The 23930-nt window shown below is 41.4% G+C and overlaps 1 protein-coding gene and 1 long non-coding RNA gene across 4 annotated transcripts; one reads left to right on the top strand and one right to left on the bottom strand.

Annotated features, from left to right (window-relative positions):
• Positions 1-1372: 1372 nt before the first annotated feature.
• On the bottom strand, positions 1373-19095 carry LOC146434284 (uncharacterized). Of its 2 annotated transcripts, XR_014853328.1 has the most exons (5): positions 17893-19095; positions 9535-9639; positions 6085-6141; positions 3122-3294; positions 1373-1409 (listed from the first exon to the last, which is right to left on the bottom strand). It is a non-coding gene; the product is annotated as an uncharacterized LOC146434284 (long non-coding RNA). The 2 variants fall into 2 exon arrangements; XR_014853327.1 differs by lacking the exon at positions 6085-6141.
• On the top strand, positions 4832-23341 carry MYL1 (myosin light chain 1). Of its 2 annotated transcripts, XM_085065689.1 has the most exons (8): positions 14732-14860; positions 15633-15657; positions 15909-15936; positions 19092-19235; positions 20861-21034; positions 21592-21669; positions 22150-22202; positions 23006-23341. In XM_085065689.1, exons 2-7 carry the CDS (start codon positions 15646-15648, stop codon positions 22176-22178), a joined length of 465 nt encoding a protein of 154 aa, XP_084921815.1. In that variant the 5' UTR covers positions 14732-14860; positions 15633-15645; the 3' UTR covers positions 22179-22202; positions 23006-23341. The 2 variants fall into 2 exon arrangements, with proteins under 2 accessions (XP_084921814.1, XP_084921815.1); XM_085065688.1 differs by lacking the exons at positions 14732-14860; positions 15633-15657 and adding an exon at positions 4832-5103.
• Positions 23342-23930: the final 589 nt, after the last annotated feature.

Below are 23930 nucleotides of genomic sequence, written 5' to 3'. Positions count from 1 at the left end.
ATTTCCCACCACCTGCATATCCCATGGGTCTGCTCCTGACTGTCTGCTGGTGATACCCCTACAGTCACCTCCAGATCTCCTCCCACACTGCGCCCTGCTCCCAGACCACCTTCCTGACAGGGTCCTAAGACCATGGTCCCTAAAACATGCTGACGGGGCAATTTTTCAGGCTTGACTCTTTTCTACACAAGTTTCTACAGCTTATCAGGATGTTCTGCAGCTCTGAGCATCTTGGATAGCAAAAGGCTTTGCTATTTTGTTGAAAGTAGCTTCCATGCTGAGAGCACTGACAAAGCCAAATCACTAGCAGATTAATTAGGCACTCTGTGGCACACAGTCACCATTACAGCTGAAGCTGAGACCTTGAAAGCTTGCTGGAAGTGGGTCCCTGGCTTCATACTTATAAAGCCTGTGATGAAACACCCAAGAGTCAAACCAGACTAGCAGTCCTTCTCTCGTATGGCCAAAATCACATGTTGAGGAGAGCACAAGGAACTCTGCAGCGTTTTGCTGTGGAAAAATGCACCCAGTCTCTATCAGTTCAAGAACTGCTCAAGCACAGTAAAATGGATTATATATTCTTTCCAAATCTGTTGTGAATTATGGTAAGTCATATATTCCTGATAACTGCCTAAATACCCAGTTCCTTCCTGGATCTTAACAGGTTATTGGATTCAAACAGTCTTCCCCGGTGTACAGCTAAAGTGGTGTTGGGAAAAAACATCATTTCCATGTATTAGTTTTAAATTTCACTGAACCTTCCTTGTTTGTGTTCAGTAAGCTCCTCCATGACTATCCCAATTTACATAGGAAAACGGGACCACTTCTCACTTATGGGCTGCATAAAATATGTGTTGGTACCAGGGGACAGCCTCAGATCATTGCAATCTTCAGTCTTTCTCAGAGATTGCTGCTTGCCAAATGGTATATGCAGACTTGTAATTTTTCCTGCTGACATTGCAGCCACTCAGCCTTCAGAAGAGGAGCACAGCAAATATTTAACAGCAACAGGTGCCAGATAGAAGTTGATCACAGGAAAGAGAAAACACATTAGATAGCTGAAATTGTAGCACGTAAGTATGCATGGGACAGGAGAAAGGCTCCAGCAAAAGACTGGAGTATTCTGACTGTACTTAGGTGTTTGTAAACCATCTACATTTTCACACTTTGCCTGAAAGCAAACTCCCATCAGAGCCTTCTGAGCAACCAACATTTTCAAACATGATGCTTGATCTGATATCCTGCCACAAACTCACCAACAATTTCACTAAACAAGTACGAAGCTAATTGCATTTTTAGGCATTTTAGACACCAAAAGGCAAAAGTCTCAAAGGGAGTTCATTATGAAAAAGAGCAGAAGCAGCAGCACTCGCCTTTTCTTCCAACAGCTCCAGCATTTGTACAGTCCCCTGAAATACAGGAGATTTTGTCTTTACTGTATGGATTTAAGCCATCAGCTCCATCCTTCTGAAGAAGGCCCTGACTCCCTGGGCTACAGGAACCCCAAAACAGAGCTCTCTTTTTAAAACTGGACTGGAACGACTGAGATCTCAGAGTAAACACACAGGGAGTGCAGCCCAACACAGGAACTCCCATTTCCATTCTGATGCTGCTGTCTGTGACTTCAGCCTGAAAAAAGGACCATATTCCAATTCAGAAGTGTCAGAATGAATCATTTCAATGATCTGGATTCAAGTAAAATAGACTTTCCTTATGTTAGTTCAACTAAATCCAGCCCAAATGCATAGAACTTTTGCATTGGCCAGAACTGTATCCTCATCAATTAAACCAATAAAAACCAGGCAAGGCCCAAGCAAGGTGCACCCTCTGTCAGTGAGCAGCAGGGTTAACAGGATATGGCTTTCAACTACCACCTTTCTCACTACTGAATTTTCTGGGTTCTTGGGAAACCTGAAGCTCCATCACTGTTCATTATGCATTCCCCCAACATGAATTTCTCTGCAGGAGAGAAGCATCCATGCACTGCCCAGGAGCTAAGCAGCCAACAAGGCAGATGCCCATGAATTCTCATCCCCAGCTGCTGCTGCTTTCCCTTGGACATGGATCTCAGCAAGTTCTAGCAAGCACAAGGGAGAGCCTAGATTTTACTCTGGTAATTCTGCTTGCAAGAAGTGGCTGCTGAAAGTGGAAGAGGAACCTTCCAGCTGCAGCCCCTGGAACGCACAGCCCAGGGTGAGATGGCACAGCACTGCAGGAGAACTGCAAGGCTCAGCTTCCATGCAAGATCACAGAGTCACAGAATATCCTGTGTTGGAAGAGACCCACAAGGATCACTGAGTCGAGCTCCTAGCACTGTGCAGGATAGCCCCAAGAATCACACCCTGTGCCTGAGAGCATTGACCAAATATTTCTTGAGCTCTGTCAGGATTGGTGCAGTGACCACTGCCCTGGGGAGCCTGTTCCAGTGTTCAACCACCCTCTGAGTGGAAAACCTTTCTCTAATATGCAACCTAAGTCTCCCCTGGCACAGCTTCATGCCATAGGGACACATCTCTGCATCACCTGGAAAGACTTAGCTCCCTATGGACATACCGGATGTGTTCCCAGAGATGTCTTGGAACACATCCAAGCTTGCCAGGCAGATAAACCTGTGCTGTCCTGTCCCAGCACCAGGGAATTGACTGGATCCAAATCCTTAACCCAGAAATTGAAATAAGGACCTGCTATCCTCCCCCTCCATACCTGTTTTATCTTCTTATCCAATCAATGTACAATTATTTTGGGTCAGCACCTCACAAAACCACCTTTAACCACCTTTACTGGCAGAAGGAAGCACATCCAGAGACATCTGCATTCTTACACAGGCCACAATTATGCAAAAACAACACTAAGTTTGTTCTTCATTCCTGAAGTCCTTTATTCCTTTTAAAAATACATTTGGTGGTGGCTTTCAGGTTTATCTCATTGCAAATCACAGGTGATTATTAATAATTGAAATTATTAAATCATCACCAATTCTTTCCTGCAATGAAAGTTCTCATAGATGTAGTGATGCATAAAAATTGCTTTAGACTATTTCCATCCAAATTACAGTTCCAAGATTCATTCTACTGATGGATTCACTGAAGTTTGGTTTGTGCAATGTACAACATCAGAATACCTGGAGATGCCCCCAGCAGAGCCCTTGGCGATGCCAGTCCACAGGCTCCTGCTGACCAGCAGCAGTGCAGAGAGTCCATGCTACCACCTTCCCAGACTGTCTAGCAGTGCAGGAATCCATCCATAAAGCACCTTGGAGGCAGCCAGCAGAGCTCACACATCACAGGCTTTAGCCTAAAGGCAGAGAAATAGGAAATAAAGTCCTTCCTGGTCTGTGTTTCCTAAAGCAGAGGCTGAGCCTTCAAATTATATCAATCAGTATAGGGCTACTGATTCAAAAGGGATGACTCAAGTTCCAACAAGTCTTTTGCTCAAGGTGATGGGCTACAGCAAAGAAGAGATCTGAGCATGATCCTACACAAAAGTACACCTTTAGCCATCTCCATCCCTCTTCTTGGTGTGCATATTTTTGGTAAGTTTACCTCCCTTAAAACTCATTCATCTAAAATTCAAGTGCTTGGATATCCTGCCAGATTTTGGATGTCCAGGCCTTCAAGCTTTTAACTTCCAAGTACAAAACATTCCACAGTACAGTTCAGGAGACAGAAACATGGGCCCCATCAAATGCCCTTTATAGTACAAAACTTCAGGAGTCTGGAGAGTAAGTAGGAAAGGGATTGCTAGACAAGGGAGGAACAATGCGCACTCCTGGATTTTTCTGCCAAACAAATCTCAGTCATATGGACTCGGGGGAACCATCAAGTTTGAAAGAGTTAGAAGCTGGTTTGCTGTCATGGAAAAAGTCTAGTGAAACCACAAAAGCCGTCTTCTCCTGAAAGTTGTATCTCTTGTAGACCATAGGGAGCAGGGATGTCCATCGGGAGACTGAGGGCTGGAAAAATAAACAAGAGGCACAGGATGGCAGGCAAACAAGGTGAAAACAGAAATGCCTCCGTTGCCTGATGGCTGGTTTCCAATTATAAATACATTACAAAGGGAAACCTTTCCGTGTAGGAAGACATAACGTCCAGCTGATCTCCGTTCTATTAGGGCACAGCTTATCCCTAGGAGAGGAAAAAGAAGATCAAAGAAAAAGATTAAAGGAAGCAATTTTCAAGTTTAAATGCAGTCTTAATGTGGTGGTAAGGAATAGTAAGAACAGCTGAGAGACACCCGGGGTCAGGTCAGGGAGAGATGCCTCAGCTGAAGGTATTGCGGTGTTTTCCATATTTGTCTGCTTTATTTTTAAACACCCAGAGCCTTTGCTTGATCAACACTTCCTTGAACAAAAAGGAGGCAGAGCAGGAGAGAGGGGCTCTAGGGAGAGAGGCAAATGAGGTTGGAAAATTGTGATCTTCCCAGACATGAAAGTCAAAATTCCTACTTGAAACTGAATCCTCCTGGAGTACTACACAGGCACGGAGGGGGGAAAGGGCGGGGAGGGAAGGAAAGAAAGATTTATTACTTAAGCAGAACTAAAATTCTGATGAGAAAAGGGACTGTTCAATCCATGCCCAAATGTCAACAGCAGATCTGAAACTGGGCTTGTTATATTTCCCTCTCCTTTGCATGAATAAAAAAGACAGGGGAGGTGATTTGGGTTTTAAAGGGGAAAAATGTCCCTTGATCTCATGAAGCCCTGAACTCTTATATTCCATTTATAGCTCTAGCTGGAATGACATCCCCCTTGATTATCAAGCTGTCCAATCCAGCTGCATGTGTCAGGACTCTATGAGGCACTAAGTGAAATATATATATGCCCTTACAGAGTTTAGCACATCGGGTCCACCTCCAGGGCACAGGCTGTAGCTCATTCTGACCACTGCTCCTCTTCCAGGAATCACTTGTTAAGTGGTTTTTCTTTGGTTGGTTTTTTTTTTTTTTAAATTTTTTTAGGGCACTTTTACTTTCCAGTTTAAGCAACACAAAATGGCACCAAAGAAGGATGTAAAGAAACCAGCGGCAGCACCAGCACCCGCACCAGCACCAGCACCTGAACCAGCCAAACCCAAAGAACCTGCCATAGACCTCAAGAGCATCAAGGTAAATGGGCAAGCATGTGCTGATCAGGGGCCCATGGGGGAAAGATAGCACAGTGCTGGCTGAGAGCTGCAGTGAAGCATTGCTTGTGTTTGGCTCCGGTTTGGGGACTGCAAGGAAATGAATGAGTAACCTCAGCCGATGGATTTGCTGACCTGCCTGAGCTTTTGACTGTTTTAGTAGCTACAGGGTGTAAGGCATGCTGCATGATTTAACACAGAAATTAAGCCTGGGGATGTTAAAAGTATGTTGGATTGTGGACCTCAGAGCTTTTTACCCAATCGGTATCAGTCTCACCTGTTTGGTAAAGATAAATTCAAAAGAAACACACAACAAAAAAACCTCCCCCCAGAAAAACCTAAAGTAGGTACATGAAGACAAGGAAAAGGGTTACTTAAACTTGAAATACAATGTTTTCCATCATAGCACTGGACTCAATCATAGCACTGGACTAAAACCAATCTTTCATAATTTAACCTCAAATTCTTTTTCAAGTGTTTGAACCACCTGATGACCCTTTGGTCATGTGCTTTGAGATCAATATGACTTAACTTTAGAAAAAACAAAACAAAACAGCTTAAAACAGAGAGATTTGGCAGATTTGCCTATTTTCATTTTATTTGCACTGTACAACAAACACTGGTGAGCCCATGAGCCAGAAAGCCAAGGATGGAAGTATTTCAAGTGATTTCGTCTCACCTTTACATGTTTGCTCACGATTTTTAATTGGCTGCAAATTGAAAGCAGCAAAGAGGAAGAGTCTTTTGGAGGTTTCCCTCTGACTGCACTGCCATTTGTTCTCATAATATCTTTAGACTTTACATGTCAACCAGCATCACTGACTATTGCCCTGATCCTTCAAAGAAAACTCCATTTTGGGAGATTCTTTACTTAGGAAAGAGGAGAGGGAGGTTAAGCAGTTAAGAGACGAAGGGACAGACTAGTTTCTCTGGGAAGGACTATAAATAGTTATTCTGCACCTACCTGACAAGCTGATTGGTCCCAGGTCCAATTTGCTAAATTCTACAGAAAGAATCATGCCTATTATGGGTAAAAGAAGGACAAAGAGTCTTAATAGGACCTATACATGATGAATTGTATTTCAGATACCTTAATACATATAGTCCCAAGATCTTAAGCCATTTAGTGAAATTTCTCCAAGTTTACTTTAATTTTCCCAATCAGTAGCCAGTACTTTTCTAAAAGAGTATGTAGCTTCTTGTAAGATTGAAGCTGAAGCCATTGACAAGAGGAAAAAAAAAGACATCTTTAAATAGTTAGAGTGATCTTGAAGAGTACATGAAAAACCCACTAGTTTTGATCATACTGTCTGAAAATTAGATTAGACCTCACATTGCACTAGATGATAGGGAACCAAGCCAGATTTCCTGCTAAATAACTTAATATGATTTGATAGCTTCCTATCATTGGGAGAAAATAGAATTTTGAACTCTGTTGAAACTAGTTAATTTATCTATACATAAATAATAATATATTACCAGATTAAAAATGTCAGATTGCACTCTGAGGAATCTTTGCAGTTCACGCCTTTACCCAAAGGCAATAGCAGCAGGAAATATACACTGGTAGAACAGAAAGAACTGTCCAGGTTTTGTCATATTCAGACTAATAGAAGAAGATAGAATTTAGGGAGATTTTCATTTGAAAGGTATCAGACAAACTGTCTTCTCCCAGGGTCCCAACCAACCACCCTGGGTTACCCCTTTTCACATTTCGAGAGTTCAGGCAGTGAAGGGAAACAATTTCGTGTTATAAGTGATTTGCTGGGGATATGTGGCAGAGACAGGAATCAAAGTTTTCTGAGTCTTAGCCCAGTCCCTCAATTATTTCTCAGTCCTTCCATTACACCATCAAAGTCTCAGCATGAGAAAAGGTACAGCACCATTTCCAGCAAAGCTTTGGAGCCAGGGAGTACTTAAATATAAGATTTTGACTGAAACGCAGTGAACAATCCTGACCCGGGGCTCTTTGCAGTGATTTACCAGACATGGAGACAAAACCTACAGCACATTGAACAAGGGGACCAACTGGGCAATGCTCCACTCCTCAGGGTATTAGCAGCCATGCCAGAGCTTGCTACTCAAGAGAGGTGACTGGGAATGCCAGGCCACAGTGCCACAATGCTTTGGGGAGCCACACAGCAGGTAAACACAGAAAGGCTTTGTTAGCTTTTATAAAGACACATCCAGGCCCCTTGTTACAGCTGGGGTGGGTAAGGGCAGAGTTGCCTAAACAGGGCTTACAGCAGCCAAATAAGCCACATTGGACAGTGCACTTCATTCTCAGTTGGCATCAGAAGTCATAATAGTCTCCAAAACAAACGTGGTGGTTTACAAATAAGAGTAGTGATTCTCTTGGTGGTACCTCTCCATTCAGATGCCCTTCTTGGCCCATCTTCAGGGAATCTAGTTTTCTAAACTTTTTGGGGTACACATTTTGCAACTTTAGTGCTTACCTCCCCCCTTCCTTAGTAGGACTCAAGCTGGGTTTGTCTATAACCATCAGAAAGCTGTGATAAAGTTGTGACAGACCATTCACTCTTTTCTGTTCTTGATCCATCTCTTGGCATTAACCCAATTAGAACAAATATTTGGTGATTTTCTAGTGCCAGTAGGAGCTGATATAAAATTTTCTATTTTTGAGCAACACCAATTGATTATAAAACTCAGTAACAGGAATACCCAGCTGATTAAGACTCAAATCTCTAAACTGAGTGCTTTTACAGCTCACCTTGAGTTACAGGATAACAACCACAGAGTCAAGGCAAGGAGAAAGAATTTGGTTTTAAATGGAAATGTGAAGACCTCTTTCCCTCTACTCAAGAAACAGCATAAAAACTCAATCTGCTTTGCACAAGCCTTTCCAGACCAAATATATATTTCAAATTTTCCTTATTACTAACATGTCTTGGATTTTTATACGCACAAAAATTAACTGACAAGTTAACAGGGCAATGCATGCAGCTGAGAGCCGCCACTAGGAGCCAACAATGATTAAAATCAAAATGACCATAATTTTCTTAAGAGGCTCCCAAGAATTCTGCAGTTAAAACTGTGGCCCAATACACTCCTAAAAAAACAGCTTATTTGTTTTATAAACCTTCTTCTCCCACACAAGCTTGAGTGAGAAGAAATGTTTAACAGATAAAAAGCACTACTATGGGTCTACATCTGCAACAGCTGAGATGAAATATGAATGATGCAGATGTCTCATGCTTGGTTTTGCATCTGAGGCAGTGGGAAAAGGACAAAATTCCTATTGCACAAATCTGTATAACTTAGTCCCTATTACCAACAAGAAAATTATGTTGGTTTTCTGCTGGAAATCTAAGAGTCCTTCCCAGCACACATACCCAGCCCTTGGACGGAGCCCAGGCCCAGAAAATCAACTGTGGTGTTTTGGGATGCAGGTGCTGAAGATGCTGAGTGTAGTGCTTCATAGGCTGCAGATGGTGACCTGAACGCATAGCACCCTGGTCTGGTGTCACATAAGGCCCTTTATTTCAAGGATACTGCTGAGTATCATCTCTTGAGTAGAGACAGAGATTGGCCAAGTGTCTACGGTGGAAGTGAGGTTCAGGGGTACACAAGGCTTCCCATGCCAGTGTTTTCAGGACTGAAATCCCAGGACATCAATTATGCCATACCCAACTGCAGATAGGCCACCCAAATGGTTAGGAGAAAAATAATTAGAAGCTATCAACTAGTAAAGACTTGCTAAACTCTTCTGTAAATGTGTAATGCATGATGACAAAGCCTGTTGCATGGAAGCAAGACCGTGATTGTTTGCTTTTAAGTGCAGAGCTCTTAAGTAAAAAGTGTTTCTCCCAATGTCCTTATTTCTTGTTACATTCACTACTTGAGTAGGTCATCTCTGAACAGACATTGCTTTGGATATAGCCAAAGAGAGATAAACTCACTAAAATGCACTGACAGAAAGCTCGTGGGCTGAAGGGCAAGCAGCACTGCAAATGTCAGCTGAAGCACTCAGAGAGCTGTTGTGCTGCAGACAAAATCCACATGAAGCTGTGGAGTGAGAGCAGGAATGTCAGCAGTAGCTTCACTCATAAGTGCTAAGGGCTTTCATAGGAAATGGCAGATTTTTACTTGAAACTTTTGGCTCAGGTCTTCAAATTATGCCTGATCTAGCTCTAGCTATGACTCCAGAAGGATTCCCTAGGACTGGTGACCTGCTGGACAAGGTCACCAGTCCCAAGTGTCCTTACAGGTAGGAAGGGGACAAGTGTCACTAGGAATTCAGTCTTAGGAGATGTAAAGGTGCCTGTCTGATACCATCCAGCCAGCTTCCTGCTACAGCTTTGACCCAAGACACAGCACCATCCAGGATCCAGCCCGGAACAGCCCCAGCCACAGCCCTTGCCTCTGTGAACCTCACCACTGACACCACATCCACCTTGTTGACAAACACTGGATGGGCAAGGCATGGCATAAAGATGTCCCAGGACAGGCTACTTGGACATCAGACTACAGCTGCACACCAAGACATCCCCTTGGGACCCTGTTGGAAACAACACACAAAAACCACAGCTTAGTTTTGTTTACAAAGTTTTCAAAGGAACTTTGCCTCCTCTTCTTCTTGAACTGCTGTTAAGCAAGGACTCCCTCGAAAGTAGAGACTTGCCCATATATGTTGGTAGACATTTTTCCTTAATGCTGCTAACTGGAAAAATTGTTTGGAAAAAAAAAGATTTTTTTTTTTAAACAAGATACATTCTTAGTAATTCACAACTTTAGTAATCACAACTTAGTCATTTCACAACTTTAGCAGCATTTGAAAAAGAATACCTATAGCCCTTGGAGGCTCTGGGGAATGGCAAACTTTGGTAGGAACAGTGGAATTTAAAGCAAATTACACAAAATGTAATATTTTAAGAGCTCACAGGGTAAGTCCAAGTGTTAACATAAGTTGTGTGGCAGAGCCTTACCCCCATCAAAACATCACAATATTTCTAAAATACTGTTTTAAGCCCCCTCAGAGCACAGACATTGTAGAAGATAGTAACAAGATATTTGAGTTAATCTTACATGAGGCAAAAAGAAGGCGACAAATTTAGCCAATGACAAGCAGAGAAAGAAGTTGTCTGTAAGGAGATATGAAACAAGCAACCTGGAAATTTGCCCTCATTTCACTAAGGCTTTATTACATCTTATAGCCACTGCCAAGAAGCACTTTCAACTGGATGGTTTACCACAGAGCACTGAAATGTCAAGTAGCAAGAGTTTAAATTACATTAGTACTCTTACAGTGCCACTGGGAGGCATGTTAAAACAAGAAATCCCTCCAAAAGCAGGGCTCCAGAGCCTCACATCTTGTGTATTCCCTGGATTATACACATTTAAGTACAACTAAAAGCAATTAGAAAAGGGACACGTTTACAAATGAGCACAACTGAAGGCACTTCACCCCGAAGCTAAGGAAATATATTCAAAAGGATATGATCAACAGTGCAGCTACAGCACATAGCACACCCAGACATTTCAGAAGGGCACATTAATTAAACATCAAGGCTCATCCAAATGTTTTTGCACAGCTGTAAAGCAACTGTGAAGTTACAAGCTTTAAAAATATATAAACCAGAAAGTTACACAAAATGCTTAGGAAAAAAGTCAAATTAATCTACAGTCGAGTCATTAAATTCGGAGATATTTTTGAACTATTCTTTTAAACCTCATAGTATCTCACACATACAATTTTTTCTGCTGCATTAATGGTGGTTGTTTTAATACATTCTTCAATTGTATTTCTAGGTAGCTCTGCTCTCAAAACAGACCTCAGTTTCTCAAGAGCTCTTCTGCTTCTAATGTTTCTCTGCCTCACATGACAGGAAGCAAAATCCATCAGGTTGTTAATTCTTACTTAAATGAGAGCAGCCTCTCTAAAACCTGGGGCATTGATTGTACAAGTTGTGGAACTGGGGTGAGGGATGGGAAAAGGACATCCTGTTTTTCAAAGGGGTTTGGAAGCTATGTAATCCTGCACTCAGTGATGTGTGCTAGAAATGATGTGCAGTTGTATTAATCAAGGAGCAGACATTAATGGCGTGCAGGTATTATATGAACTGCTGTAGGCGCAATCCTAGTTTAACTTTGTTTAAAAAAAATCCCTCTAGTCCTGCATAGAAGGCTAAATATACAATGAATATCCTAGGAGACTCTCAAATTTTCTTCTCTCTGATTTTCCAAGACATCTGATATGTCTTAATCTCTTTTTAAGAGACAGTACCTTGAAATATCCAGTGACTCTCTAATAAAGTAGTAAGATTATTCACTTCTTGTCATTCATCCAAAAGGTAACAAGCAGGTGGAGAAGCTTAATGCTTAAACTCCCAGCAGCACCTTTTCCCAGGGCTTTTCATCCTGTCCAGACCTTTCCAGAGTTACAGTGAGCATAAGGCAACTGTCCCTCAGCACAGCTGTACTCAGTCCGAGTGCCCACCAGCCTAAAGACCTGAGCACAGCACCTCACTGCAAAGCTTGGTGCCCTAAGGCACATAAACCAGTGATTTGTGGGAAATCAGGAACTTTGATAATAATTTGGAAATGAAGATTTGTCTGGATTGGGTCTCTGCTTAGCTGATCATAAGAGTTGCGTACAACCCTATCCACCCCACCCTATAACTGGGACCTGGTCAAAATGCCTCTAGCAACAGAATTATTAGAAGGTGGTCACAGACAAGGAACAAAACAAATGAAAATACCAAACCCAAAACACATCACCTTTTTCATCGGCACAGATAGCCTTCTGGATAATAACTCTGCCCACAAATAAGGTCTGTGTGAAGTTAGAGAAATCCAAGCCATTCTGATCTTTCCCATGTGTTGCAGTTGCTTCAGCTTTTCATTCTTTTTGCTAAGGGTGGGTCATTCATTTTTTCTTAAACTGAACTCCCTGAAAGATCAAAATCATCCCTAAAGCCTTGAAACTCGCAGTGTCCTCTGACAATGCAAAGAACATGCCAGGATCAGAACAAAGACCAGATCACTGCAAAATACTTCTTTGCCCCTTTTGAATTTGCTGAAAGCTCCTCATAGAACCAGAAATTCCATCTTTAATTTATTTTAAGGAGTATTTGAAATATTTTTCACCTAGGCCATTTTGTAGGTGCCCTTACTGGAAGCAAGTACAATTTAACCCCCCAACAGACCTATTGGCTTAGAGTAGGGTGATTCTTAATTTCAGTGAATTCAACTTGCCCACTTAGAATAGGAGAATATTCTAATATTAGAATGTTAGAATATTTTTCTAACATTCTAATATTAGAATGTTAGAATATTGGAATGTTAGAATATTCTTCCTCAGTAAAACTCTGGTGAGATTTTATTCAAGGATCAGTACTAAAATGAATGGCTGATATGGTGCACTAGTTTTTCCTCATCTGAACTCTGAGCCAAACTCTCATATGATCTAAAGATAATCATCTTATATGTTGACCACTCTCAATTGATAGGTATTTGATAGCCCATTCAAGCCAGATGACTAATCCAGGTACCAGTTTTCTATGCCCAACACAAATGCACTACAATTATTTTCTGCTTGGCATCTTTTGGGACGAGCTTTGTTGTAGCCAAACATAAAACTTATCTGTTCAAGAAAATGAGTCTAAATTTCCCCTAAAAAAAAAAAATCAATTCTGTTTTCAGGGGAACATTTCCCAGTTGCCAGCACTGGAGAGCAAGATGGCAAGATGCTGAGGGCAGAAGGAAAATTCCACAAAAAGCAACACACTGCATTGACCCAGACACCATTTCAGCTCTGCTGATGCCTTTTGAAAGCTCCTCTATTAACACATAGGGACTGGTGGCCAAGACCTTGATGAGCTTTCTCACTGCCTGATTTCCAGCCCCAGCCAGTGTAAATCAGAAGTTCTGCACTGTGTTAAACCTATATTAGCAAATTCACAGCAAAAACATCAACGCCCTTTCTATGCAGCCACACCTGATTGTGGCTACACCTTTGTGAACACATCCCTGTTCCCACAGACTAATAGATGACAAATAGCAAAAAACCCCCAAAAACCAACAACAAACCAACCAAAAGCAAAGGACTGTCAGGAGAGCCTTTTTCATACTCAGTATATTGCCAGATATTTCTCAAAAAATGCAAATAATTTGTTTGAACAGAGCATTTTCCAGCTAAAATGGCAAGCTTACAAAAATCTTTGCAGTGGAATCGTTATGTTTTTAAATAGGAGGTGAGAGGTTAGTATCTCAAATCCACTTATTTTGATTGTTCAGTTCAGAAACAACAGTAAAATTAAGTCTGCCTGGATTTGATTCTTTCATTCAGAGTCCTCAATATAATAAAAAGACAAAATCAAAAAGGTTATGCTTCTCTTCAGGGTAACTAAGCAAACTGCAGGAGAAAGTTTTTCTCACTAATCACATCTCATCATTAGAAAACCAGGACCTGTGACTGGTTAAGAGAGGCAACCAACAGATGTTAAAAGGGAGGGATTCAAGTTAATTACTGGTAGTATGTTTTCACACAGCTATTCCCACCCTGGCTTCATGACACTCTTGACGTAACAGGGAAAGGAAGAAGCTTGGAGCAAAGTTTGCTAATCCTTTTACATGTCATAACATCCATTCAGATATTTGACCTGGTCTTGGGGGATGCCACATGGTGGGACTCAGGTCTTTGCTACTAAAGAAGTAGCAGCCTCTGCCTCCTGCTCCCTATCCATAGGCCCATCATGACCACCCTGAACCCAAAAAGCAAGTACCCCTTTCCCTGCCATTGAACAGCCATCCTTGCAGTTCACAAAGCCTTTTGGGGTGCTTAGTTTCTATCACAGCTTCTCACTTGCCTCAACATCACGAACACCTGAGCAGCACCACTTCTGCACACACCTGTGAGCTCTAAACCCTGCACCCTGCCTAACCCCAGCCCCAGAGGAAGAATATCGTAGAAATCACTGGCTACCAATAATATAGATTTCCCACTGCACTGCAGGGTACATCTACACATCAGCCACTAACTTATTACAATTTTTTCCAAAATACACAGATAATTTTTCCCTTTAAAATGTTCAAAATTTGGAAAGCATGATCAGTGCAGAGGGAGAGCTTCACAGCAGAATACCACCTTTGTTGAGAGGTAACTTTTCTGCTCGATTCCAACAACTGGATCCCACTGAGCAGACAGGCAGCAGCACTACTCATCTAATGTTGGGCACTGTATGATCCATGTAAATGGTTGAGCAAAGCCCAGCAAAGATACGTGGACCATTCAACCGCATCTCATGCACAACCTGCAAGCCACGTGTAAAACCAGCCAGCTGGGCAAACGTGTGTCACTCCTCACCCTCAATGCTCCTTGCTCACTGACTCTACAGCATATTGGAGAAATAGTATCCTTCCCTATAAGGAAGTCTTGGTAGGTCTGGACAAGGAATATCTTCTCCTGATGGTACGGACCCAGAAAGTGCTGACATGAATCAAACTTACTGCTTGTCACTGCCTACCCCTCTCCAGCCTCCTAAAAATAGTCATCATAAGATGTCTATCAAGACATGGAGCCTCCTGTCACTTTGCCCTAAGAAAGCTAAAGAACTCGCCAAGGGGAGGAACCTCTTCCTTCTGACACCTAATCCAGGCAATGCCGTCAGCACTAGCAGATAAATAAGGGGAAGAAAGGCCAGGAAAGCAGGACCACTCTCAAGACCTCTCAGCTAGTCCTTCCTGCCTGTCTGCTGCTCTGCATTTCCAACTCAGCCATGGTGGGTGCACTGGAAAGCTAACGGTTAGCAGCCAGCCAGTGTATTGTACATAAGTAAATTGGGCTTCTTGCCCACATTAGTTCTGGGGGGTGGGGGAAGGCCGGTCCAGAAGACAGTTTAGGTTTGCTTGGTTTTCCTGTTTAAACCTAAGGATTATGCAAGGTTTTCCAGTTAGCCTCAAGTTCCAAACCAGGCAATAGTGGAGCGGCTCCCGCAGCTTCTAACAGAAGGGTTATAATTTCCTATGCTTTTTTAAATCAGATGCAATCAGCTAAAGTGGCAAAGGAAAATAGTACTTTTTTTGTATAAGCTAATATAATAGATTAGTACTTTATGAAACAACGTACCATCAAAAACTAATCTGAGACATAAACTTTCAGGAATTAATTTAATTTATATGTTAATGAAAAAAAGTTTCTTGTTTAGAAATATTACTTCAAATTCTATAACTAAAATGGATCTATGCTAAAACAGTAAATGGACCTGATAGTACATTAATGACTTCTTTGTTAGTCAAGAGACCTTAGAATTTTGTTGCTTGTTGCCACAACTCTGGCTTTCCCTGGGATGTAGATTTTAAAGCAAACTTTAAGAATAGACCTGCTGATTCATTTTTAGACGGGAAGTTGCTAGATTAGGTTGCTATGGCCTAACTACATTAGACAAGGCAGAAGTGTGAGCACTCAGGTACTTTGTGCTATTTACTTTCTCTCAGTGCATTTTCAGCAGTACTAGTTCTTTTTTTTCTCTCTCTTTTTCTCCCCAACTGCAGTCCTTCTCTGCTGATGAAATCAATGGTAAGTGAAATCAAAGTTAAAATTTAACAGGGGACAGGAGGGGGAACACAATGGCTACCAAATGCTAAATATTCACTAGCCTTAACAGCTCTTTTGCTATCTGCATTACTTCTGCGCATTTGACAGGCCACATTTTTGCTCTTTTGGAAGATGACTCATGGATTGAGCTGGATGCTGTAGAAAACACACAGGTTCTCCCCCAGCCCCCCCCCTTCCTAAGCTATTTTTTGTGATTGATTTCCTTCCAACAGATCGAGTTCTCCAAAGAGCAACAGGATGGTAAGTTGAAAGAGAGATGATGTGTTTTACATGTATGTGAGTTCAGAAAAGAGCTATAGGCTCAGAAATTAACTTTTATGAAACAATGAGCTAAAACTTCATCTGGTATAAATTACCACACTCTTGACTACAGAGCAGTGGTGCTGACTAATGCTGAACAAGAATGTAACCATAGATTTACATGTAATTTATCTGGATGTTTACATGCCATCCTAACTGAGAAGTTTATACCATGGTACAAAGAGGAAATACACTGTCTCTTCTACCTACTGAACATTTTTCACTTGTGCTCCTTTTCTGGTTCTTTACAAGGATGCTGAAAATAAGTCTTGAACTTGACAGTCCCAAGGGAAATAGGCAGAAGAAGGACAACAGAAGGAGGAAGTGGGCTGAAAATTTAACTAAGCTGCAGTGACTGTACAATCTTAGATGAACAGAAGATGCAAGAGTTCTACATGTTGCTTTTGCCAGGAGGTGTTTTACTGTAAACAAAGGCTGTTTTACTGTAAAAACATTCTTTAAGCATGGAAATAGTCAGCAAATAAGTGGCTTGGGTAAACTGCTGCTTACACAACAGTCTGGATATGCTGCAATTCTTGAGCATCTTGAGCTGTATTCTTTGATTCACAAGAAACTTGCAGCTTCCAATTTTTTTCTTTCAATCTTCTGGAAAGAGACAAAAATTCTGACATGAACAATAATTCTCATTGGAGCTCTGGAAATCTAATTTCAGAATCAATGTCAAGTGTTTCAAATATCCTAAGAGATGCATTTGGCTAAATTAAGTAACATTTTAAAATTTAAAAAAAAATCAGTAGCACATATAGTAGACTGAAGCAAGTCTTTTGAAAGGAAGATCCAAGGATTTCCTAGAAATTCAGAGGGAGAGGAATAGCTTGAAACAGGTCTTGAGAGAGCCCTAAATTTTGAGAACATGAGCCTGCTCTGGGTTACACCATCAAAGCAATAAGGAGAGGTATAATGCAGCAAGTGAGACTGGAAACAATTCTCACAGTCCAAACTCCCTTGGTCACAAAAAGAGAAAAAAGCCATTTGGACTCTTCCTCACTTTTTGATTCTGAAAATTTTACAAAAGGTTTGGAATGGTTTATGGAAAAATTCCCTCAATTCAAAGCTGCTGGCGTGTAAAACAAAGCAAAATATTTCTTTCAGATTCCCTACATATTTCAGTTCATCCAGCTGCTGTAATGTTACAATAACTGAACTGAGCAGTGGAGCAAATAGAAACTACTTGAGAGCGGGAGAATTTCCCAGAAGCAGACATGGCCCACCATCAGTAACTATTTTCATCTGCACAGACTGATGCACCAGCAGCTGGGTAGTACCATCCTGAGACAGACTTTAAACATGTTTACTCCAGCATGGGTATAAACGAGGACTGGATATTTAAAAAAAAATAAAAAATCCCACAGCATAAATATATTGCAATGAAATGCATGCTGGGGAGACAAAAATAAATCAGTCCTTTTCTCCAGGCTGGGGAGCTCTGTTCAGAACCCAGTGAATATAAAACTTGATGGGATTTACAAAATGGAGAAACTCTCCTGATGGCTTTTCTAATAGCACACTGTCATTGTTTTATACCTCACTACAGCTAAACCTCATTGATTCAGCAGATGAAAGATCAGATCATATGGTATAAATCACTATAGCTCCACTAAACTCAGCTGCTGGAGCTGATATCAAGCTGGTATATTTTAACAGGAAGCTCTGCACAGGTCCAGAAGGCCATAATTTCATACCCCACAATAAAAGCTGTAAGGAAGGAGAGTTAACAGCTAAGGGTTATAAGTGTCTCACATCAGACAGTAAGAGGATTAATTTCAGATGTATTAGATTACAGCCTAGCAGGCTGACACTGTGTATCAGCACTTTTACTGTGTGCCAGCAACAACTCCACCAAGGTGGTACAAAGAAGACTAAAACCATAAATACCTCTGCATAACATGTCCCCAGCACAAGATGAATGAAGACATGATCTGAAATGTGGCTTCTTACTCCCAAATCTGTCCCAAAGCAGAAAGAACATTCCACAGGCTGTGACACACAGAGTCTGTCTGGCTGCTGGTTGCACATCATGACCAAGAGAAAGATATTTTACTTGGTTTGCTTGGAGTTAAATCACAGCATCACCAGATACTGCAGTGCAGAAGATATCAACAGCACAGTCCAAGGTGCTCACCATATATGAGGTTCAAAGATAGGTTTTTGGCCACACAGCTGACCTTTGTCCCCTCCTCTTTTTTTAAAGCCACAGTTCTTTATTCAAATACTCTTAAAAAGCCTGAAAAATATAGTAATATGACTGACATGGAACTTCACAACAGAAGACGAAGGCTGGCAATACAATGAAGGCAACCATCTGTGCTGTTTTTTGTAGGAGAAATGCCTGTAACCCAAGGCCTTGTCCAACAAGGGAAAATAAGTGAACAGTGATCACTTGGCAGTACTGAAAAAAGTGAATTCTCAAAGTGAACACACTGGAAATGCACAGAATAAGGCACCACATGAGTACTTCCACTGGAAAAGTGGGATATTCATGTGTCTGTAAGAAGCACGGACAGACTACAAAAATCTAAAAAAGAGGGAACAAAATGTTTAGAAATCCCATTGTAAGGCAATTTTAAGGGAAAACAACAGTAAAAGCATTTGAAATCCACCTTCAAGTTTCCTTTTAGCACTGTGTAGTTGAGATGCTGGGATAGGAGGCAGAACCCATTGAAGCAGGCAGAGGTTTTGTACCGCGAGGAACTTGACAGTCCCGGTTCTCTGGCCAGATAAGGTGGAATAGATAGCAACATTTTTACCATCTGCTGCTACATTGTGTGAAGAAACCTATTCTTGAATGGCAATGTTGGTAGAGAACTTATTTATCCGTGTCCTTGAAATAACTAGAGGGTCAATTACAAAGCTATTGATGGCTATTGGAGCCAGGAAAGATATGAATAGGTAGATGTAAAAGTTTAAAAATAGAGAAACTGAAATGTCAGAGGGGAGGAGTTTTTCTTGGGACTGTGAGCCAAAGATTCCCCTGGCTAACTCTCCTGGAGTCAGTGGAACGGTGCCAGGAGACAACAAGCTCACATCTTCATCAATATGGAGCTGCCTGGCTCAATGTTGCTCTTCTCTTACAGACTTCAAGGAGGCCTTCCTCCTCTTTGACAGGACTGGTGATGCCAAGATCACCCTCAGCCAGGTTGGCGATATCATCCGGGCACTGGGGCAGAACCCTACAAATGCAGAGATCAATAAGATCCTGGGAAACCCCAGCAAAGAGGGTAAGTGCCCTACAGTCTCTCGGGCCCTTCTTGAGACTGGGGAACAGCAATTAGGCAGCACCAACAGTCACAGCAGGAGAGAGGGGAGCTTTTGCTCTGATGGGGAGCGAGGGGGACTATGCAACAATACATGGTATTTCACTAATTTGTTTGGATGGGATGAGAATGATGCTGATGGGGAATAGAGAAAAACATGGAGAGTTCTCTGTAAGGACCACTTTGAGGTCAACTCAGTGTAGATATAATACACACTCGTTGCTCACAGTCTGTTAGTGCCCCAGCCTTTGCTGGGGAGCTGTGAGCCCATTTCTAACAACTGATACTCAGTTCTTCAACTCTTTCCAGTGCAGGAACTTCTGCATACGCCAAGACATGCCCTGGGAGTAGCAATCCACCTGTGTATTTCAGCTGACTGAAATGGTCTTCCCAAAGGTCCTACAAACCTGGGCACACTGAGGCATATGTTGGCTCTTTATTATTGCAGCCATTTTTAATTTCCTTTTCCTCCCTTTTAGAGATAAAAAGAAAGGATAAATACTGTAGTTACCTTCTTTTAATAAGGACCTAGAAGCAGGTGATCTCTCATTTCAGTCATGCAGAACCACATTACGATGGGCTAAACTATATCCAAACCCTCTGGCCTGGTAAAGACAGCTCTGAGGAACAATTCAGAAAGCTTTAGCACCAGCAGGAAGCACTGAGGACTAACACAGAGGTGAGATCTTACCAGGACTTGCAGTGATTCCAGCAATAACTGACAGTGACTGTGATATAGCTGCATAGCAAAACAGTTTTTGTAACAACTGTATATTGAAAAATATCTGTCACATTTCCATCCATAATATTTTGTTGCTGCCCAGATGAAGTCTGGCAATGGAAAGATTCAGTAGGAAAGAAAAAAGAATAAAAAAGATCCTTTTATTTGGCATTTTTGTTAAAAAAAAAAACAACAAAAAACACCAAAGCAAACCCAAATGAGCTTGGAGAAGTCCCCACTGAGGAATACAACTTTTGACCCATGAGAGGAAAGGGATTAGATGGACTAAGCTTGGGAGGTCTAAAAATTCCATTCTGAACATGCCCAAATTTACTATTGGCACCCTTCACACTGTACTTTGCTATTTTTAATTAGTTTATTCTTTTGCTAATAGCCTCTGCCACCACATCAAAGAGAGCCTAAGAGGTCAGTAACATATGAGCAACCTCAGGGGCTTGCCTAAGTCACCACATTCCTCTCCGGTTATCTTTTCCCCCTTGCTGGGGCTCAAGATTTCTGTCTGACTATATTCTGCAGTTCCATCACTCTCCAAATCCTTTCAAAGATAAACTCACACAGCAAATTTCATTTCTGAAAGAAAATATAGCATGCACACAACCTTACAAAGCTATGTGAGAAGGATCCTGGAACAAGGAAGTGAAAAATCAGATGTGTGTGGAAATTAATTCACAGGATAAGAAAATCCATATTCTGCAAAGGAACTGTCAGCCTCTGAGGCAGACTAGAGTAAAGGCTAGAAAGAGCTGTGCAAATGAGGTAGGGAAGGCTCTCCCACATTTGAGGGCCAATGTACCTAAGGAATACACATAGGAGTGTCTAGCATGTAGCAACTGGTGGTTTTTTCCAGAGATGAATGCCAAGAAGATTACTTTTGAAGAGTTCCTGCCCATGCTGCAAGCAGCTGCCAACAACAAGGATCAGGGTACCTTTGAAGACTTCGTTGAAGGTCTGCGTGTCTTTGACAAGGAAGGCAACGGCACAGTCATGGGTGCTGAGCTCCGTCATGTGCTGGCTACTCTGGGTAAGGGGTCATCCTCTCAGCAAGCACTTTGAAAACTGCTGCTGTTTGAAGGCATGAGTGGGAGAGGAAAGGTAATCCAAACAGTTTGAAGAGGTAGGAGGCTACCAAGTCAGACAAGATTCTGGGTTTCCTAACTGGGAATCCACAAAGAATGCAAGCAGAGCTTTGGGTTTTCTACTAAAGACCAAAGGAAAAGGCTAGGATTGTGATATCTAAATTCAGACAAGATATTATGAGTGCCTGTTACTTAATGAAGGGAGAGAAAAGTCTGTACATCTCAGTGAGATAACACACATGGTGTTAAGTCCTCCTTTAAGACATGGTTAAATCCTCTAAAAGTAGAGGATTTGCTGCATAGTTTCTTTACTCTGTAGGAATAACTAGAATCCCTATGCATATATGCCTCCATCTTCTAAAGAAAGTTAAAATTAATTAAGCTCATGTCATAGATAGGTCTTTTTTCACTAATTCAAAAAATAAGGAAAGCCTTTGAAAAAGCTGTAGGGTTCAGCCTCAGTTCTGTGTGGAAGAATGAAACAAGTTCTCTCCACTCCCAGGTGAGAAGATGACAGAAGAAGAAGTAGACGAACTCATGAAAGGTCAGGAAGACTCAAATGGCTGCATCAACTATGAGGGTAGGTGAAAGAGTTCAACATCCATCCTACATTTCTCCTGTCTCTCACAGTTTATTACAGTGGACTTTTCGCTACTCAGGCAAATCAGAAAAAGCTCCAGCTTTGAGTTAGGTCAAAAGACTTAAGTGTGAAAATGACTGTGGCATTATGCTTATCCTGCAGTCACACCATGCAAAAGACTTGATTCAGCCACAGCAGAGGAGGATGTTTTGGTCAACCCCAAATCTCTAGACTCTCACTTTCTGTAGAGCAGTTGCAGTGATTGTATCCAATAGCTACTGTCTTATCACACTTAAGCTAGGAGAGATCTTGATTTGTACAACATTAAACACTTAAAACTTTCTGTCACTCTACCACATCAAATCTGATCAGGAACATATTTTTAATGCCATCAGCTCATGAACACCTTTTATTTTTAGAGTTATTTCCCACATAACATTTGCTTCTCCTTTTAACAAGCATATCTGTATTATTCCACAGCATTTGTAAAGCACATCCTGTCTGTCTAAGAGGAATTCTCCAGGTACCAAACGGTATGTTCTTCTCATTTGCACACTTAACTTCGTCTGCTTGCTGTGCTTAAAAGCTTCTATATACCCATGGCCAAGAGAGGCTACAAAACCAATGTGACACCAATGTTTTCCCAACAATAAGAAAAGAATAAAAAGAGACTTTTGTCCAAAAGCAAAGATAACAGGAGTTCAGATTCCTGGCTCTTGTTAACAGCCCTGTAACTCCTCCGTGTTTAGTAGATTTTTCAAACACAATGCAAATTGACAGCCTGAGGCATTCATTCTACAAGCACAGTTGAGATTTTTTTTAAAAAGAGGAAATCAAAGCAACAGCTTCTTGTAATTTGTAAATTTCTGTTAAGACAGAGTAGCCTGAATACTTGTGTATACAAGAGCTACTGAGAACAGCTCTTCAAACAAAATAATCATCTGAAGAATATTGTTACAGTCATGATCAATAGCCAAAAGAGGGCTTCAAAAGTACCCAGTTATTTAGAACTTCTCCTAAAAGTACGGAAAAATAAAAACAACAACAAAATACCCCAACCCCCAACAACCTTTATATGCTACTATTCTATCCAGAGGAAGGAAACAAATCAGAAAAAACAACCCACAAACAACCCCCAAAACAGCAGCTGTCTTTAAAATGCAAACAAACTATTGTGAGCTTATTTGAACTGTCAGTTATTCTATCCAAGGAAATACGTATTCTCAATTCCTGTATGAAACAAACATCTCAAAACAGAAATCAAGGGCACAGTTTGTCATTTTGTGTTTCTTCAGCCAACATTGACTTCAAATACAACTCTTCCATTCCTTCTCAGAACAAGCCAAATTCAGAAAGATCAGATGGCACTCGAGATTTGCCTGAAATTCTTGCTCAGTCTGTCACCATCAACATGGAAACTGCGTAGAACTGGATGATATAACTCCAACCCCACCATTTTTCACCAGCACATTCATGGGTATCCCCTCTGGGTCACTTCACTGTCATTTAAAACACCTGAGCTTTTACCAAAGCAAACCACATGGAATAAACTCTACCATCCAGGATCCATCTATTCCAACCATCTCTTTCCATGTTATTTGCATTGAAGCAATGTAATTTCTTGGAAAAATAAGGCATCAATAAATCCCTGTGGTCATTTTGTGGCTAAAAAGTCTTTTTTTTTCCCCTCTAAATCTGTTCAAATACACTCAAAGCAGCATTCAGAAGTTAATTTATTTTCCCTGCATATTGCATTTCACAAAAAAAATTATAAAAGAATATAAATATAGACATTTTCAGTAGGTCACTCTACTTGATCTGAATGAAAAATTCTTTGTTTGGGGTCTGGGAGGAGTAATTAGGGCACTACCACCAACATGAGCGCTTACAACCTTTTTGGGAGAGGGAGCCCTGGTATCTGTCAGAACAACTACAAAGGTGGCAAGTCCCAAAACTAGGCAGGGTGGCCCTGCTGCAGGGGACCTTGCAGATCCACTCTTCCCAGCAAAATCTCCTCTGCAGTGCTGCAACAGCAGGTACACAGCACTATTAGGAAAGGATCCTACCTGCTGCCTTTATTTACAGCTTTACAGACAACTAGAATGAGTAACCAGAAGTTACAGCCACCCTGAAAGACTCTAACTGGGAACAGGCCCAGCACCAGGCAAGAAGAGGCCAACTACCCCTTCTGCAATGACAGTGAAAATAGCCATCACTCAGGGAAGTATTGTCACATCCCTGCCCTTAAATGTAGCTCCTCT

This window comes from Lichenostomus cassidix, chromosome 7, assembly GCF_008360975.1.
Source record: "Lichenostomus cassidix isolate B80296 chromosome 7, HeHo_3.0, whole genome shotgun sequence".
Taxonomy (NCBI): domain Eukaryota; kingdom Metazoa; phylum Chordata; class Aves; order Passeriformes; family Meliphagidae; genus Lichenostomus; species Lichenostomus cassidix.
The sequence above is the reverse complement of the archived record's forward strand: the minus strand, read 5'-3'. Positions and strand labels throughout refer to the sequence as shown.